Consider the following 18,782-nt stretch of genomic DNA (forward strand, 5'->3'; position numbering starts at 1 on the left):
AAGTGCTGTGCCGCACTGTATTACTCTTGACCCAAGAGGAGGATGAGGTTGACCCTTCATCAATGATGTGCTGAGATGGGAGGAGCAAGTGTTTCGACTTGGCCATCACTGAAATAATCTTCAGTATACATATGTATAATATATACATATTATATATATATATATATATATATATATATATATATTATATATATATATATATATATTATATATATATATTATATATATATATTATATATATATATGTACATACACACACACATATATACATGTGTGTGTATATTAAATATCCCCCACATAACTAGGTAGCCAGCCAAAACACAAAAACCCATTTAACAAACACCCCCCTCCATCTCAGCACTGTGGCTGTTAAGGGCAATGCTACATGGTATAAGACTAGGAATACTCATCTGCCACACCACATTGTCCTAAAGCGTGGGATAAGAATACCATCACTATGTTCCCATGCACGATATATAAAGCAGCTAATCAGGACAGATTGTGGAGACTAGAAATTCCCCTATATTTTTCTCCTGCGAAGAGTCAAGGTACTTCTCATGATTCTAAGGCAAAGTTTGGTAAATGGAGATAAAGAGATAGGACCCCATGAGCATAGTACCAATCTAATACTGTACATCACAACTATGTAAACACATATTCACTTCTTTTTTACAAACATTCCTTATACATACATACCTCTTTTCATCCATTACCACACTCGTCTCTTCATTCCACAACTCACTATGTTTCTGGTCCTGCTTACTTGTTTCTTCACAATTTCATATCTTTCTATTTAAAATACATCCAGTGTTCATCCATTCCCTCTTCCATCCTCTCTTTCACTAAATTTCACCCATTCCTAAGAATTACCTGGTCCTCACCACTACAAAATCCATTAATGATCCATCAACTACTCTACCACTCTCTACTATGACTGATGTGTATAGGCACATCTTTTTTGTAATAGATGGCATTAGCAACCATCAATTCTCCTTTAATTTATCTCCAGCATATTCTCCCACATTTGTACATTCAGGAACATTCATACTTCAAAACTACTAAAAACACATCATCACTCACCAAAAGACACTTTTCTTTTTTGCTTTCTCTCTACTCCAGACACCTTACTAACCAAATCCCCTACTCAACCATACCATTCCCTTTCAACTTGATTTAGCTCAACACTAACATACCTTTCCTCTCACAAACATGCTTCCAATTTCTTTTCTACCTTCACCCATTTCCTAGCCACACACATTCAGACACCCAATTACTAAAGTTTTACTTATAGTCATCCTCCAACAACCCCATCTTTTGCCTCAACTCTTCATGGGAAAAAAATATTAAATGGGGAATTGAATCTAGAAGCTAAATAACAAAAACAATATCAACTACATGTTTAGGAAAGAACAATTTTCACAGGTGACAAAATAAATACTTTGACTCCAAGATGCACACAGTATTTCATTATTTCACGTGCATATAATGAATTTAAGAATACATGTTAACATGTGCCTGGAAAGAACAAAACAGTAAATGTGTCTCTTACTCCAGTATATCTGTTTAAATAAAGAAGGAATTATATAACTATTCTTGTCCATTTACATGGGTCTTCAAGTGTTTCCTCCACTGAACTCGGACATCCCCAAAATATTTTACTTTTCCAATCCATATGACAAGGAAGAAAAATGGAATATTTAAGAAATAAATATAGTATACAAATGCTCATCAAGCATGGTTTCCAGCACATATTATATCACAAGAACTAACATTTTACTTTTTTCCGAAGTATGTATTATTCTACAAAAAAAAAAAGAATGTATATACATACATATACCAAGGCTTTTTCCCCCTTACAAGGGAGGTAGCCAAAAAGGAAAAGACACAAAGTCATTCCCACCCATTCCATCCTTGAATACACTCCACACCCCTCCACCCTCCCTCTTATCTTAGCACCTCCTGGATGACGTGTCATCCCTGCACCTTGTCCACTGCCCTGGGTCAGAAGCAGTGTCGCCAGACATTTGGGGAAAAAAATGTAAATATGGAAATTAGATGTTGCTTCAAAGTTGCAATTTTTTTCTTTTCTTTTCTTTTTTACCCCAATGAGAAATACCTATCAGCAGTTGCCGCCAATAAATAACAGAACCACCCCCACCCTCCACCCTGAGGCCAAGGACCTATCAACAGGTCTCTGGATTAGGTCCAAGACATTTTTCTATATCACAAAATACAGAACAAACATCTGGTACCTCCTCTTTTGCTTCCTACTGCCAGTATTGCTGCAAGAGATGTATATCGATATGCTCATAAAATTAAATGTAATTCTGTTACACCTGTTTAAGCCTTGAGTGCAAACCCGTAAGTACACACAAATATTCTATGCACAAAATGTAATTAAGTGATTCATACACATTGTAAAACTGCTGAAAAATCAAAGCAATACACCAACTAGTCCAGCTATCCTTACAAATTTATCATACAGAACAACACAAAACAACTCCAGTCTGAACATCCTATAAACAGCAGCAGCATAAAAAGATCCAGAATCTACTTTCCTCCCCAAAAATAACCTTTCAAAAAGAGTCTCCTAAGACCATATATCTTTCACACACTAACTCATTTCACACTGCCTTGGATTGCATTCACGTGAGCCTGAAACCACAGAGCACCCAGCAACAATCTTCAGATCTTCCCATAACATTCCCAAGCCTTTATTTCTTCCTCTCCACACCTTCAACTCAAGAATTACTGCACCACAAACTCACCAATCTGACTAACACAAAATACGTAAAGTACAACAAAAGTAATGACTAAAATCATCAACATCAATTAGGGGGCATACACCAGGGAGCTCTTTGCTTCACTTACACGTCAGCATCAGTCCCCATGGTCTCTCCGAGCAACCTCCCATGTAACCCCCCTTCCCACTCCAAAACAACTCGAAGAAAAAAAGAGAAAGATCTCTCCTATGACAACACAAACTAAGTTTTGTCTACTACATACATGCATATGACGAAGGCTCTTTTCCCCTTACAAGGAAGGTAGCCAAAAAACAAAGGCATAAAAACCACTCCTACTGGTAGACCTAAAAATACACCATCATCCTCAAAACATCAGGCTACATACAAATCCAACCCCCTTAAAATATATAAATAAATACATGTACCAAAAGACCCTTTACACCTTCTAAAGGGGGTGGTTGAGCAAAGATATACATCCAACTTTCACCCATACCACACCCACCCAGACACCCACATGTTGTCCTTTCTAGCTTCGCTCCTTGTACATGAAGGGTCATCCATGTCCCTGCTTACTGTTATGGTTAGAAGTAGTGCACCAAGACAAAGAACCACCACAGCAGGGCCATACAACCAAGTCTGATCTACCTACACAACTTCAATACATAGTGACCCTCCCACCTCAACCACTAAGGAAATACAGACCACATAAGAAGAAATCCGTTCTGGCCATGTCAATTTCTCATCCATTCACAACCACTCTCCGTTCACATATATCTCTTGGCTTCTACCTTCAATGCTCTACTTACATTCCCCCTTGAGCCCAAAGTCTCTTCATTCCATCAATCCATCTTATTTTTGGTCTTCCCCTCAAGTACACTCCATCCATCTTACCATACTTCTTAAGACACTTCATCTAAAAAAAAATTAGGCTCTTACTTTCTGCCTCCCTTTAAATTCCAAGTCTCTACTCAATACAGGGTGGTGGGCACAATTACCCCTTGTACATTTTTCTTTTTCCCTTCATCCATAGCTACCTATTTCTCATGACACTTTTCATTTCACCAAGATGCTTCCCTTTCTCTATAATTAACCTCAATCCCCACCCCTCCATTCACTGCCATATGAGACCCCAAATGCTACCTTCCTCTTTCTCCAACCTCTTACATGTTAAACTCACCTCCAACCGATCACCACCATCACCCCTTCTACATCTCACCACTATATTTTTGACTTTCACCTTCTTCATTCACCAACTGCTTCAGTCTCACAGAACCAGCATACACACAGTTAACCAAAATTCTGCCTGATCCCTTGAGTTTACCTCCCTTCCCACCCCATCTATATATTGAACATCACACAACTCTGACACACTCCAACATTTACCTCAATTCATTCACTCTCTCCATTCCCAATCCTTATAATCACATAAAAACTTTTGACTGCTTTCAGACTTCTATTCTATTTGTAATACACTCCACAAAATTTGTCAACTCTATCATACAGCGCCTACAAGTCTATGAAAGCTCAACAAAGATCTTTACCTTTTGCAAAATACTTCACATATCTTACCACAAAACCTTAAAACTGCTGATTAGACCAACAAATCCTACTCCACCAGTAAGACATTAATCAGGAAGAGAAATCACTTTAGACATACAAGAGTACTACTTGCTTCACTATAGTCACATCATAACCAAGCACTTAAAACAGTACCAGCGCAGAACTGCTCTAACAACAGACACCAAATGCCCAAGATGGAATCATCGCATAGAAGATAGATGATGATGATGCATACATACATATAACAAAGGCTTTTTCCCCCTACGGTTTAACGTCACACATTCCCCCCCCTATCAAGAGGCTTGGACGGTGCCCCTCACAGAGGGCTTTGTAGTGTGGAATTTAATGAACCATGCCCTTGATTCAACTTCACCGGTGGCAGGATTCGAACTGCCCTCACCTCGACCTTCACCGCAAGTAACGACGCCCTAACCCACTCAGCCAGCGAGCTTCCATAAAGCTGCACTCACCAGGGATAGAGAACACATTATCTTTAAAGTGTCCTGCACTCACTCCAAACATCTTGGTAAAATCTTGTTGAGGCACAGTTCAATACATGGAGGTGTAGACACAGGACCCCATGAGCAAATCTCCTTCCCTGTATATCACAATTAGATATATAATGAATGATTTATGGGCTGAACTGGTGACCATGCCTGGTTTCCTAAGGACCCAAAGGTCTTTTACTGCAAAGGAGACCCAGGCCAAAAGATTGAATGATCCAAGAAAATCACGAGATCACAAAACCTTCAGAAGAGGATAACAACTTGAGCTTGTATAAATATGTGCATTCAGTTATAATTATATTGTGCTTTGTAAACAAAAATACTAGGCTGTGTTCTACACAATTTTTACATGACTGATTAAAATCAGAACTTCACTGTGGAATATGTTTTCATAAACTAAATCAGATGAGCAACTATTTTCTACCAATACTTGTATAGCTTTCCATATTAATGCCTCACTAGCAATCTGCAAAAATAAATAAAACAATGCAATGCAAAGTGAAACTAAACCTCATGTGAAAGCACGTACGCTCTGGAATTTTCATTCCTATGATAGGCATAGGGCAATGAAACTGAAGAAAGCAAACTTTTCTGACCCCACTTACCTCTGCCTGTGAAAGACATACAAAAAATTAAGAAGTGCATCAGCCTTAACACCCTAAAAAAGCCTCAAGAAAAAAAAAATCCTAAAGCAGCTGATGAAAATAAGAAAGGAAAACAGGTTCCCACAACCAGGTCAAGCACAAGATACACCTTACAACCCTCTATAGCTAACCTGGTACCATAACCTGATCCTATCCTATGAAAGCACATTAAAACACAAAAACAACACAAACAGCATCCTTCACCAGCATCCCTAGGATCCTTCACCAGGTGATTAGTAAGGAGTGAAGAAAGCTAAAGAGCTTAGGATTTTGTCTTCACATTATCATCGAAAGGATTTTGTATTCTTAGGTTTGATGGCAACAGCTATCGAATCATGTTCAGCAATATACTTACTTCTGTTAAACCTTTGCTCCCAGCTCATTTATAAAACTACGTAGAGGCATGTGTGGGGGAAAACAGCACTCTGGCAGTGGAAAGCATAAGTCAAAACTGAATAATAATTGATACCTTATTCTTCAAACTGGAGTTATTCTGTATCATTTGTGGGAAAATGAAGTCATTCCTTAACTTATGCTGCAAAATTAAACCATCATTAATAAATTCAAACCTCCAAAACAATTTAATCATTGAAATTTCACTTTGGGAGAAGACATAAGTTGAGCATCAGAAGCAAATAGCAGTAGGAAACAAAGCTTAAAAATATATCAATAAACAAACAAATAAAAATGCACTAAACTTCCACATACTATATCTGTTCAATATTTGCTTTCATTACTTCAATCTTTTCATGATATGCGTCAGTAATGACAGTGAATATAATTAATGATGATGAAAATGTATGTATATACTGAAGGCTCTTCACTTCTTATTTGGGGACTGGCAGAGTCAAAGTACACAATCATATCCAAAACAAGAACAAATTCAATCAACCCTCCCCTCTCAGCACTTTAGGTATGAAGAGTCTCTCCATTTCCCACCACACTGCTTAGGTCAAAAGCAGTGCAGTAAGGCAAAACTTTTCTACAGAGAAGCCTGATTGCCAAAGCTGGTTTACAGTTACCCCCCTTCTTATCTATTCATCTGTGAGGTAGATGGACTGGAGGACAGTATGTACAGTTCCATTAACCCAGGGAAAGAGGAATAGATATGATTAAAATTTCTAAAGGGATCAATCTGAGAAATGCTATTGGTAAGGCATGTGAGCATGTTTTAACTCAGCAGATTAGCAGAGGAATAGGGAGTAATTGGGGAAGAGCAGTTTGGGTTTTACAAAGGAAGAGGGTGCATAGATCAAGTATTTGCAATAAGATATGCTTGAATTTTTGGCAAAGGGTAAGGTTGTCTTTTTGGCTTTAACGAATTTGGAAAAGGTATATGACAGGGTCGATAGAGATATTGCATAGTGTGTTATAGATGCTTAAGATAGGGTAAAACCTGTAAAGGATAGTAAACAAAATTTACATGAATATTGTACATGTGTGCTGGTCTGGAACAGAGTGAATAGTTTAACCTCTTCCATACGATGACGCCTATGTAGACGTCACGAGGCACAAGTGGGTATTCAAGGAGCCCGGTGTCAGCATCTCAATTATATTTATCTTGTAGTTGTATCTGAAAGACCCCTGAATTCTGTGAACTGGTTTCATCACATTTTCTGTTTATCATTACTCCGAATTAAAGAGACCAAGTAATACAGCAGTGACTATATTTCATAATGCAAGTAGTGTGATGCATCATACATTAGGCATCCGATGCTGCACGCAAAAATTTGACTTGTATTGAAGAGGTTAAGGTAAAGGTTGGGCTACATCAGGGTTGTGTGATGGTGTCATGGTTGTTAAATATATATGGATGGGGTGATAAGGGTGAAACAAATGAATACTACCCAAGGGTTTGGAGTTTATGAATGAGAATAAAGGGAAATGAGAGGTGAGCCAGATATTGTTTGAGGATGACATTGTGTTTGAGAAAAGTGCTTGAAAAGTATGCTAGATGTTACATGGATGAAGCGGTGATGCAGTGTTTGTGGGTGGACAGCTGTCAGATAGGGTAACCAAAGAGTGCTGAGATGGTTTGGGCATTTAGAATGAGTGAGGAAAAACTGGCTTAGAGTGTGCAAAACAGAAGTGTAAGACCAACAAGTATGTGGATGGATGAGGTAAAGGAAGGCACTGGATGCAAGATGAATGTCTGTCATGCAAGGATGAGAGAAAGAAAAAGATATGAGCAAAGAGACACTGCTTGTTAATAGATAAGAAAGTGGTGTGGCCTGATGGGATGTTCTTGTTTGCTCCATAAAATTTTCAAGTAGATGGCCGGGAGGGGCGTTTCTATATAATGAAGCAGTCAGAGTAAACCACCTCTAGTTGTCAGGGCCTGCTGTGGAGGCACTGTGTCTAAATATATTGCCTTTGACCTGAGTGGTGTGCTGGGGGACAGGTATGACTCTTCATCCACAGGTGCTAGGATGAGAGGGGCAACAGATGGGATTGGATGGGTGTGAGATGGATGTATCTTTTGACTCAGCCACTACCTTTATAAAGGATAAAAGGCCTGTGCATATATGCACTGTGCATATCAATTTCTAAGGTCTCTGAGAGGATGTTTCAAGGGACTGTGCCAAATGCTTTATTCATATCTTTTGCCACTATCACTATCCAGTCATATGGCACTTTCTCGGTGAAGCCCTTCAGTAATTGTTGGGTGAGGTTTGAGAGCAATAACCTGGTGGAGTGGCTTGCTTTGTTACCATGTTGATTTGGTGAGGTACATGTGTGTATTTTGATTTGTTCTGAAACAAATAAAATCTTTACATCTGTTTATCAATAGTTGAGAGGGGTGGCATGGGTCTGTGGGTGGCTTGCTTGGTTTCAGGATGGGAACTATGTAAGCTCTTTTCTATACTGTTGCGATGTTACTGTGTGACTAAGAATGGTTGAAAATATGTCGAGAACTTTCCTTCAAGAGGCGCCACATGTTTCAGGTGGAAGTGTGATAACATATCCAGGCTATCTGCATATGAATTTTCCAGACAGCACAGAGCACTTTACTCTATCCTGACCTACACTCATGCACTACAGATAGCAACTAAAATCTTTTCATAGAATGATTTATGGGCTGGCAATGATCATGGCCAGTTGCCTGGGGTCAGAGGGTCTCCTGCAAGAGACAAGTGGGGCAACAGAGAGACAGAATAATTTCAAGACAGCATCAACTTGAACCCCTATCCATCCTCTCATTCTAAAGCAAAATAATAAGTACCCTCACACTGTTGCAAACTAATAGAAGCTGAAAAATACTTGGTGTTCAGCATCAAAAGGGAAAAACACAAAAGTTCAAACAAGAGTTCTCAGACACCATTCATTACATTCCTCTCCTTTCATTCAGTTTAATGGTTTCCTGCATTTCAAAGTTGAAAGTTAGATTGAAACCCTTAGAATGCTCTGCCACATGCCTGTGTCCCTTAAAACAAAGCTGAGAGATGTATATACTGAAATGTATTTACCCAACCCATCCTGTAGTTGATATTCGCAAAGGAATGACAAACCACTTTTAACTATTGCTGTCTCTCTTTTCTTTGCTTACCTGAATAAATCCTTCACCATATCCAAGTCTCCAATTATTCCTCTTTCAGTACTGTATAGTTCGTGTTAGCAAAGCTACATCTACCATATCTGTATAATTTTTCTCTTAGTTCTGCATTTCCTATATCCAAATTAACTTTGAAGACAGCACAATCACTTTTACCAATAGGACACCAATATTTAATTGATTCAATAACATTTGGTTCTTTGTTCAGAGATTGCCGGTTTATCTTCATGTCTTCATTTTGTTAGTTCTCTGACCCATTGGGTCATTATCTTATTCACTGCTACATTCAATAGTGTATTGCCCCAGGATTTATCTTCCATTTGTTTCCCATGCTTCCCAGGTCACGTCTCCAAAGTTAAAGTCTCCTTTCAACTTTGATGCAGCCTGAGGGGATTTCTCCCCATCTTCTCTAATTTCTGCATGAGGGGACTGACAATGGGGGTCATCATGTAAATGAAGCAGCCTTTCTATGGATATGCTGTGTCTTGCTGCATTGCTTCTGACCTGGCCAATGGGCAGGAGACCCTTCATCCAAAAGGAGCTAAGATGAGAGGAAAACAAGGGTCATGGATGGAAGTGGAATGGGTGGGAGTGGATGCGTACCTTTGACTTGGCTATCTCCCTTATAAGGGGTAAGAAGCCCTTGGTATATAGATCAACTTTTAACCACTTCACTCCGGGGCACATCGCACGTCTGGCAGCATTAGCTGCCCGATTTGCGATGTTGCATCATAATAATCGCATTATAAAAAATAAAGTCAGTGCTCAATCGTTCTTTCTCTTTCACCCATGAATTTTGATAACCATAAAAAATATGATGAAGCCAGTTTAGAGAGAATGGCGGTTACGTAGGTACGACTACAATAAATGTAATCAAGACGCCGACATCGGCATCATCGTTTACCCATTTGCTCCTCATGACGCCTACGTAGGCATCACCGTATGGAAGTGGTTAAAGATAAGCAAAAGGTAAGGATATTTTTTTTTTTTTTTCAGGGCCTTTATGGATCTGAAGAAGACTTGTGGCTGGGTGGACAGGAAGGCAATGTGGGAGTTATTATAGATATAAGTGAATGGGGGAAAACTATTAATGGCAGTCAAGAGTTTTTTGCAAGAGTGGTGGAGCTTATGTTATGATTAGGAATGGTGAGAGCAAATGGTTTGGGGTGAAGGCAGGGCTATGTCTTATTGCCATGGCCATTCAATGTATACATAGATGGGGTGGTGTGGGAGGTGAATGGAAGAGTGATGGGCAAAGGATTGGAGATGATTAGAAACAATGGAGAGAAGTGGGAGGGGGTGACAGTTGTTGTTTGCAGATGACTGCACTTGTTGAAGAGTCAAAGGAGGGTCTAAGACAGTTGGTAGCATAGTTTGGAAAGGTGCATGATACGAGGAAGTTGATAAAGTGTGTGGGTAAAAGCAAGGTGATGAGGTGTACAATAGGAGAGGATGGCAGCAAGTTGGAAGTAAGTCTTAAAGGAGAGAGGCAGAAAGGAAATGAATATTCTAAGTATTTAGGGCTACATGTAGCAGAATATGGAGGAATGGGGAAGGAGGTTGTAGTGGGAGAGAAGCAAGTGCCATGAGGAATAGACATCTGAGAATGGATGCAAAGAGAAGATTATATGAAGGGGACTTTGTGCCTACAACACTGTATGGGGCAAAGACTTGGACTCTAAGAGAGACAAAAAGGAGAAGTTTAAATCTGAGATGAAGTGTCTGACAAGTATGGTGGGAGTTACAAGGATGGATTTCGTGAGAAATGTAGATGTGAGGCGAAGAGTGGGGCTAGAAAGGGAGCAGATGAACGATTAAAGGGATGATTTGAGCTTATAGAAAGAATGAGTAAAGAAGGATTTGCAGAGAATAGGGAAAGCAGAGGTGGATGAAGAGGACTTGTGGGGACGACCAAGGATGAGATAGTTGGATGGGGTGAAAGCGTGCTTGATCAAAAGGGGAACATCTGTTGAACATTGAAGGGCAAAGGTAAGGGATAAGGATGGGTGGTGAATGGTTGTGTACAGATGATATTTTGACATAGGCCAAAGATTTTTCTTCCCTTCTCTGTTTTTTTTATGAAGGGACAAGGAGGGAGTGTCGCTGGGTAAGTGAAATGGCCCTGCTGCAGATGTGCTGTATCTTGCTGCATAAGTTCAGACCTGGGCAGTGGGCAAGAGACAGGAATTATCCTTCATCCACAAGGAGTTAAGACAAGAGGGAAACAAATGGGTGGTGGATGGGAGTAAAATTGGGAGGAGTGGGTGCATGCCTTGGCTGGTTACCTCCCTTATAAGTTGTAAGAGGCCCTTGGAATATATAAACATTAATCCATATACATTCAACTTCTTTATGCTAAAAGGTGAACTTCTTAAAAGAAAATATTAACATTCTATATATGATCAATTGCCACGAAACTTTGGAAGTAGTTCGGAGCAAACTCGCATAGTCACTTTCCCCCCTTTCAATGCCCAATGCCTCATTTGTAAAAGAACACAAAGTGAACATTTTTTTTTTTTTTTTTTTTTTTTTTTTTATATATGGCTTAGTGAAGCAAATCCTCTTTTTTAATGTTACTGGAGAGCATGACACACTAAAAGTTACAACAAATATATAAACTAATATTCATCATGTATGAAGTAAAAGTATACCTAGCCCTCTCCAAGAGGGTTTTGTCATGTTAAACCACATAAAACTGAATACAGTAGACCCTCGTTTTACGCGGATTTTTTATGCGCGGTTTTGAATTTACGCGGATTTTTGGGTTTTTGGGTTTTTGTATATATATATATATATATATATAGGCGACAGCTAATCATTGTTTCTTTTTTTAAATTTATTATTGTGACAATATAAAATAGATTTCATTTTAATTTGGTTAATCAATCGAGTTACCTGACTCAATTAGTTTTGTGGCTAAGAGTCAGCAAGTTGTTTGTGTTGAGTACCTCTTGTGGAAGCAAGTGGAAGATCAGGTGAAGAAGACTGTAGCCTTAGCAAAGGAAGTTGGCGGTGAAGGATTTGCAGATATGGAGGAAGAAGAGGTTCGGGAACTGGTTCGTGGCCATGCAGTTGAGCTGTCTGAGGAGGAACTGGTGGAACTCGTCCAGTCGGCCAGTGAGGAGGAGGAGGAGGAGAAGGGCAATGTTGAAGAAGAAAGCCAGCCACAGGAAGGATTAACTTTGGACTCATTGGCAGCCTTGATACGACAGGCCTCCGCTCTCAAGGCTGCCATTTATGAGACTGACACATCCATGGTGAGGGCAATTGCGGCGCAGAATGGCATCGACAGTGTTATGGCGCCCTACAAAGCCGTTTTGCAGGACATGAAAAAGCACCGAGTACAATTGCCCATCACCATGTTTTTACAGAAACGTGGTGGTCCAGCTAATTCTGATGCCGAGTCCGACTAGACTGCTACCTAGACTACTACCCCTTCTACATATATTCATTTCATGCACTGTTTTTTCTTGTTCTTTTGTTTGTATTGTATTGTTTTCCTATTTTTCTATTGTATTATTTTGTTCAATATGGCAATTCATTGTGGAAATAAAATTATTAGGGTTCTAATGATTGTTTTGGTATATCTCCTTCAGTGGCGGAATTTTACGCGGATTTTCGTTGTACGCGGGGGTTCCCAGTCCCTAACCCCCGCGTAAAACGAGGGTCTACTGTACTCTACACACACTTGTATTTTAAGCTCATTTAGTATAAGAAAGTACATGAAAATACAACTTCCCTACATGTCTATACAAAATCATTACCAACTTAATGCACTCCAAGAATTACCATCACCAAGCAATGCAAATTAAGTTCATTCAAAAGGTGTCGTGCAATGAGCTTATCATAAATCATGACACTAAGAATTTAGTACCTCAAAACAAACAACACATCAAAACATGGAAAATATATACAAAAAAAAATAAGTGAAAAAAAGAAAAGAAAAATGAAAGAAAAACCTACATAAATTATGTGTGAAAACAGATATGCTCTTAATTATGATTTATTTTAAGTATCATGACAGCTAGGTTATATAATGAAATGTGAAATATATATTGATATATTTGTAAACACTGTATTGTACACTTTTTCTTAAATACTTTAATGCAATTAACATCATGACAATGTCTAATGAAACCAAATCATCTAGTGAAACTTATTTCCCAATGGTCAAGAATCCTCAAAATGCTAAATAAAGCATGAAGCAAGTTCAATACATAGGCTATTACAGTATGTAATAAACACATTCCTTTTAACATCTACCTTTATTTATCACTGTTAACGAATAATACTACAATATTCATATACATACCTCATCCCCACTATTCTGATCTGTCACTTTCTCAGGGTAAACACCTGCACGTAGAAAAGATGCCTTCCAAGAGTCCATCTCATCTTGTGTCTCAACTCCTAGTGTGAGCTCTTTGTAATCCTGTAAAAATGATCAAATATTTCTTTTATGCCAAAATATCTCAGTCTAAAAAAATGATCAAAATGCAATCAGTTCATCAATCTGTAGTCTTTGATTTCTCTTGCAGGAGACTTGAAGCCTTGACAAATCTGAACACAATCTTTACTTCACCATTTTCTTCAACAGGATGAAGTTTTCCAAGCTTGTGAACACTGACAATATAAAATAAACAAACAAGTAAATGAAGTTGATAAGCCATCATTACCTTGTAAACATTACGCAAGTCTGGGTTGTATAGAGCGAAGACTTGCCGTCGAGACATAAAACCTTGTTCAACATCCTTCAGCTTCAGTCCATCCAACATCAGCATATACTTCTTGTCCCTTTCTTCTTCATCCTTGTTAGAAAAAAATAATAATGATAAAAATAAATAATATAAAAAAATCATAATAATAAATAAATAATGATTATAACAACAATCAAATAAATAGCATTACATAGAAAACAAAAAACAAAAACCTATTTTTTTTCTTTACAATTAATCCTTATGAAGCAAAACAAAATCACCAATACAGTACATAAATTATAATTCACCCAGTACAACTGACACTGCTGGTCATGCCAATGTTATCTAAGCCCACATGATATACTTCACCAGACGAACCATCCCCGAAAGACTTCAGATCACTTTCAGCATAATCTACTTACCTTGTACCAGGATAGACTTTCTGAAGTAAGAACAAACCAGTAGTCCCTGGAGCCTCCCTTCATGATACCAAGGTTGGTAATCAACATGAAGCCTTTACGGATCACTTGGTTGCCTAACTTGCGGCCTGATTTGGACGCACTCTCAGACGACTGTTGTGCACTGTATTGGGGTGGTTGGCAACAAGTTAAAAGGAGCACAAGATGAGTTACAAGAAACGTACCATCCTGATGCTTAATGGAAAACATCAATACATAATGAAATCCATCAACATAGAATGAAACGAATCATTAATACAAACAGCTAAAGGAACAAGCTCTGGCTCTAATTCATTAAACCCAAATTAAACCAAAACACTGAAAATAAAGGGCTAATGCTATTACAATTTTGAAATGAATATCAAATCAACATATATCAATGCATGACCTTCCAATATATATTACATAAAAAAATAACATGAACATTCCTAAATCTGTCAAAGCATGTAAAATATCGTAAGAGGGCGAGGTAGCAATCAAAGGTACTGGTATGACCTGAAAAGCCACATATATTGACAAAGAAGCACAGATGATCATGGTTTGAATGTAAGACAAATAGAGGGACCAAGAGGTACGAGTGATTTTCATTTCATTTGTGCTTCCTCCTCTACCATGGAACTTCACTACCATACTTGGTCTAAGGTTACAGAATCAATATCAAAATGCAACCTGGCTAAATGCCAAGCAACAGTAAACACATACTGTTAGTAAAATGGGTAAATCAATAGTAGCTATGAAAACTAACATTATATCAAGTCAAAGAATAACGCTTCAGCATTGCTACAGATTTTAAACCAGAGATAACTACATTGAGAAAACGAAACGGTGTGAGCAATATCATAATAGAGAATACTAAACACCAAAGAGATTAGATACAAAACTTGAAGCAGGTGGACGTAATAACAGGAATATCTCAAGACTTTGTTCGAATAGTAGGTCTACAACACTGGCAAGCTCCCTTCTTGCAAACAAATTAAATGTTCCGTATGAGAAATAGCACACAGAGGAGGAGGGCACATTGGCCACTCCAATGCCTGAGGCACACAAGAACTTTCCATAAAGTAAAGCAAGTTCAGCTAAATCAACTTTCTTGGAAAAGAAATAAAAATATATATATATCAAACAGAAAAAATCTAATCTACTGCATTTAAGGTGTGTTTTATAACACAAGTTAAACGACATACGTAAGAAAAGGTTAGTTAGCCATCAAGAACTTAGCTTATGAGTGCCTGCCCTACATTCTACTTCAAACAGAGCCCAAACCATATTTGATATTTATTGCTAAATCTTCATTAAGCATAATCCTGGCAGCAAACAATTTTTACAAATGAACTAATGTCCATATCAACTTGCTTTGTAGCGCCAATCTTCATCATTCAAGTATAGATACAGAAGAAGCTAACTAAATTCTCCACTGCAGAGGATCAAGATAACATTGAATCTTCACCATTACTATTGAGACCAAAATCATTTCAAGGAGTTCTCTTCAAGAACAGACTTAGTATGTCAAAAGGTTGTAATAATTCTCTTCAGTCCCCAAAACCAGTAACAACCAAAATAATGAAACTCTTAAATTGGAAAATTCACTAGAACTACTGTACATTACTGATATCAATTTACAACAATTTTCAAATGTAAATTACTCAATCCAGACTTTTCTTAAAGTAACTATACATAAATACATGCATAGTTATTTTAATTCAATCCAGACCTTTTGTTACAGTAACTACCTCCTGAAAATTGTTCTCAACTGAATGGTGGACTGTTATAAGCAAGCAAATGTCAAGGGGCTATAAAAATAGCTATGGTTCAGTGCTTTTAAAAATTACAAGATAGTTCTGCAGAAATCTTCAGCTATGGGAAGTTGTACCTCTTATCTCTTTCCCCTGAATAGTGGTGAATACTATAAGGGAGAACAAGAGAGCTAGTTAACAAGAAATATGGCTAATCATTTTTCATCAAACTTATAAAGATCACAGAACAAGGTAGCAACATTCGGCTTCCTCAGTCTACATACAAAACCTCAAGCTTCCTTGAGCTTACAGCAACACATGCTGGGGCTCAATCCCTAGTAGGAGCCAAGCTCAACAAATAATGGTGACATTTCATAATCATAACATTCTACTTTGGCAGAATCATCTCATCTCCATATCATGATTTAATCATTGGCAGCAGTACTTTCATCAGCAGCAGCAAAAAGAGGGAAATCAGTATTACAATTCAGCAGCATGGATTAGAATTTACTGAGGAATTTGTGGTACTTCACTTCAACACAGAATCCAAGTTTTTTTATGGAAATACTCAGCTTCCATGGTAAATTAGCAAAGCTCTTAAAACACTTTAAGAACCACTGTCATAAACTTGGAAATATTTCTGTCAAACCCTTGACAACTTTATTCAGCTCTGGTCCACAGAGGGTTAAAACTTTCAACCCTTTAAAGACCTCTCCCACAAATCTGAGATGCTAAAAGTTTGCTCGGGCTAATGCCACACAATTTTATTCAGCTTGGAGGAACCTCTGGTCATTGAAGTGTTAAAATATTTCTTCTTTGCTTCAACCTTTTTTTATTTCATGTACAGTTAGTGAAAAAAAAAAATGGATGGACCCAAAAACCTCCGGTCCATATAAAGAACCCTGTGACCAACCAATGAGTATCATATCAATGAAGATTGCCATTTGTGTACCCCATCAAAAGTACTCGTAAAAAAAAAAAAAAAAAAAAAAAAAAATCATGTAATAATTTCCTGGCTAACTGTACATGAAAGTATCATAACATTTACAGACATCTTCATGGGCATTCACACTTAGAAAACACAAACTAAACTGCAAGACAAAAACAAAACACAAATATCTATCAATGGTTTCAAAATACTTATCACATCAAACATCAAAAAACACATTTTAAGTATGCAATATTTACTCTACGAATAAGATTGCCATAGATACTCATGCATTATTCAAAATACTAGCCAAAGATTTCTTAGAATGAAAAATGAATGAATAAATAATCTATCTACCAAGGGCTTTTTCTCCCATATATGGGAGGTAACCAAATCAAAGGTATATGCCTACTCCCACCATTCCGAGCCCATCTACCAGCCTTGTTTCCCTCTCACCCTAGATAATCGTGGATGAAGGGTCATCCTTGTCTCCTGCCCACTACCCAGGTCTGAAGAAATACAGCAAGACACAGTACATCCACAGCAAAGCTGCTTCACTTAATTGACGATATCCCCCTCTCCATCCCCTCATGCAAGTATAGAGAAGATGGGGAGAAATTCCTTCAGGCTGCATCAAAATATAATCCAAACACAACCACTCCCCACCTTCCTTCTTTTCTCAACATAGAAGAGAGAAGACAGTGAGAAAATCCCTTCCTGCATGTATCAAAGTATCATCCACAGAGTACCATTCTCCACTCACCCCTATCTCCTGCCTTCTCCCTTCCTTCCTCAACAGGCATTCCCCTCTTACTCAAAGCCCCTTTCACCCCATTAATTCATATCATCCTTGGTTGTCCCATCAAGTTCACACCATCCACCTCTGCCTTCCACACCTCTTTTACTAATCTTTCTTCACTCATTCTCTCCATGTGTCCAAGCCATCCCAATACTTTCATCAGCCCTATATGCCAGCTCCTTTTCCATCCCCACTCTCCTCCTTACCTTGTTTCTCATTCTATCCAACTTTATAATCCTACCATACTTCTCAGACACTTCATCTCGAGCACATTTAAAATTCTCCTTTCTGACTTCCTCAAATTCCAAGTCTATGCCCTATACAATGTCATCAGTACAATCATCCTTTCATATTATCTTCTCTTTGCATCCATTCCTAGAAGCCTATTTCTCATGACACTTTTTAATCCTCCCACAGGACATTTACTTTTCTTAATCTACAATTTACCTCCTCCCCCCACTCCTCCATTTCCTACCACATGCAACCCCAAATACATAAAAATATCCTCTTCCTCCATTCTCTCTCCTTTAAAACTTACTTCCAACTAGCTGCCATCCTCCCCCTTGCACATCTCATTACCTTTTTACCTCATTTATCTTCAACTTTCTTAAATATATAAAAATGAATTAATTTAAAAAAGGAAGGGTCTGAATTATACATGACTTCCTGAAGTTAGGCTTAGGAAAAGCCACTGCAAAGGCAAAACCTCCATAATCATGGCTGTTACTGTATCACCTACACAGTAGCCATTTTTCAAAACATCTTCACTTAAGAAACTGTCCATATAATTTACCATTGCAAGAATGAATGATCATATTCTCACATATTAATAATAATGTTGCTGCAACATATTTGAATGCAAAATAGAATCAAGCAATCCACTGCAACACATCTCTTAAGACAATAGCCCTCTGATGTTCCTGATTTGTTGTTTGTTGTTCTTAGTTTTATATTAAAATAGTTTCATTACAATGATATTCTATTCATACTGCAATTGACACCTTATACTGATAGAAACAATGGAAAGTGGAAAGAAATTGAAAAAATGAGACGACATTTTTTTTTTTTTTTTTTTTAGCATGGGGTCTTTTGGAAAGTTTATAAGCCATAAAACGGAGCACTTAAGCAATTTCTTCTCCCATATATAAATATATATATAC

The 18,782-nt window shown here is 38.0% G+C and overlaps 1 protein-coding gene across 10 annotated transcripts in view; it reads right to left on the minus strand.

Annotated features, from left to right (window-relative positions):
• Positions 1 to 18,782, minus strand: part of shi (dynamin-1 shibire) — a 116,347-nt gene that overhangs the window by 25,610 nt on the left and 71,955 nt on the right. For 7 of the 10 annotated variants that reach the window (XM_076186444.1, XM_076186447.1, XM_076186442.1 and 4 more), the window contains 4 exons: positions 16,033 to 16,065; positions 14,127 to 14,286; positions 13,684 to 13,815; positions 13,320 to 13,439 (listed from right to left, as the gene is read on the minus strand). In XM_076186444.1, the coding sequence (XP_076042559.1) occupies positions 13,320 to 13,439; positions 13,684 to 13,815; positions 14,127 to 14,286; positions 16,033 to 16,065 (445 nt within the window). The remainder of the gene's footprint in view (positions 1 to 13,319; positions 13,440 to 13,683; positions 13,816 to 14,126; positions 14,287 to 16,032; positions 16,066 to 18,782) is intronic. The other 3 variants (XM_076186450.1, XM_076186443.1, XM_076186448.1) reach the window with 1 other exon arrangement.

Source organism: Oratosquilla oratoria, chromosome 6 (genome assembly GCF_046742065.1).
Source record: "Oratosquilla oratoria isolate Oo_2021 chromosome 6, ASM4674206v1, whole genome shotgun sequence".
NCBI classification, from domain to species: Eukaryota; Metazoa; Arthropoda; class Malacostraca; order Stomatopoda; family Squillidae; genus Oratosquilla; species Oratosquilla oratoria.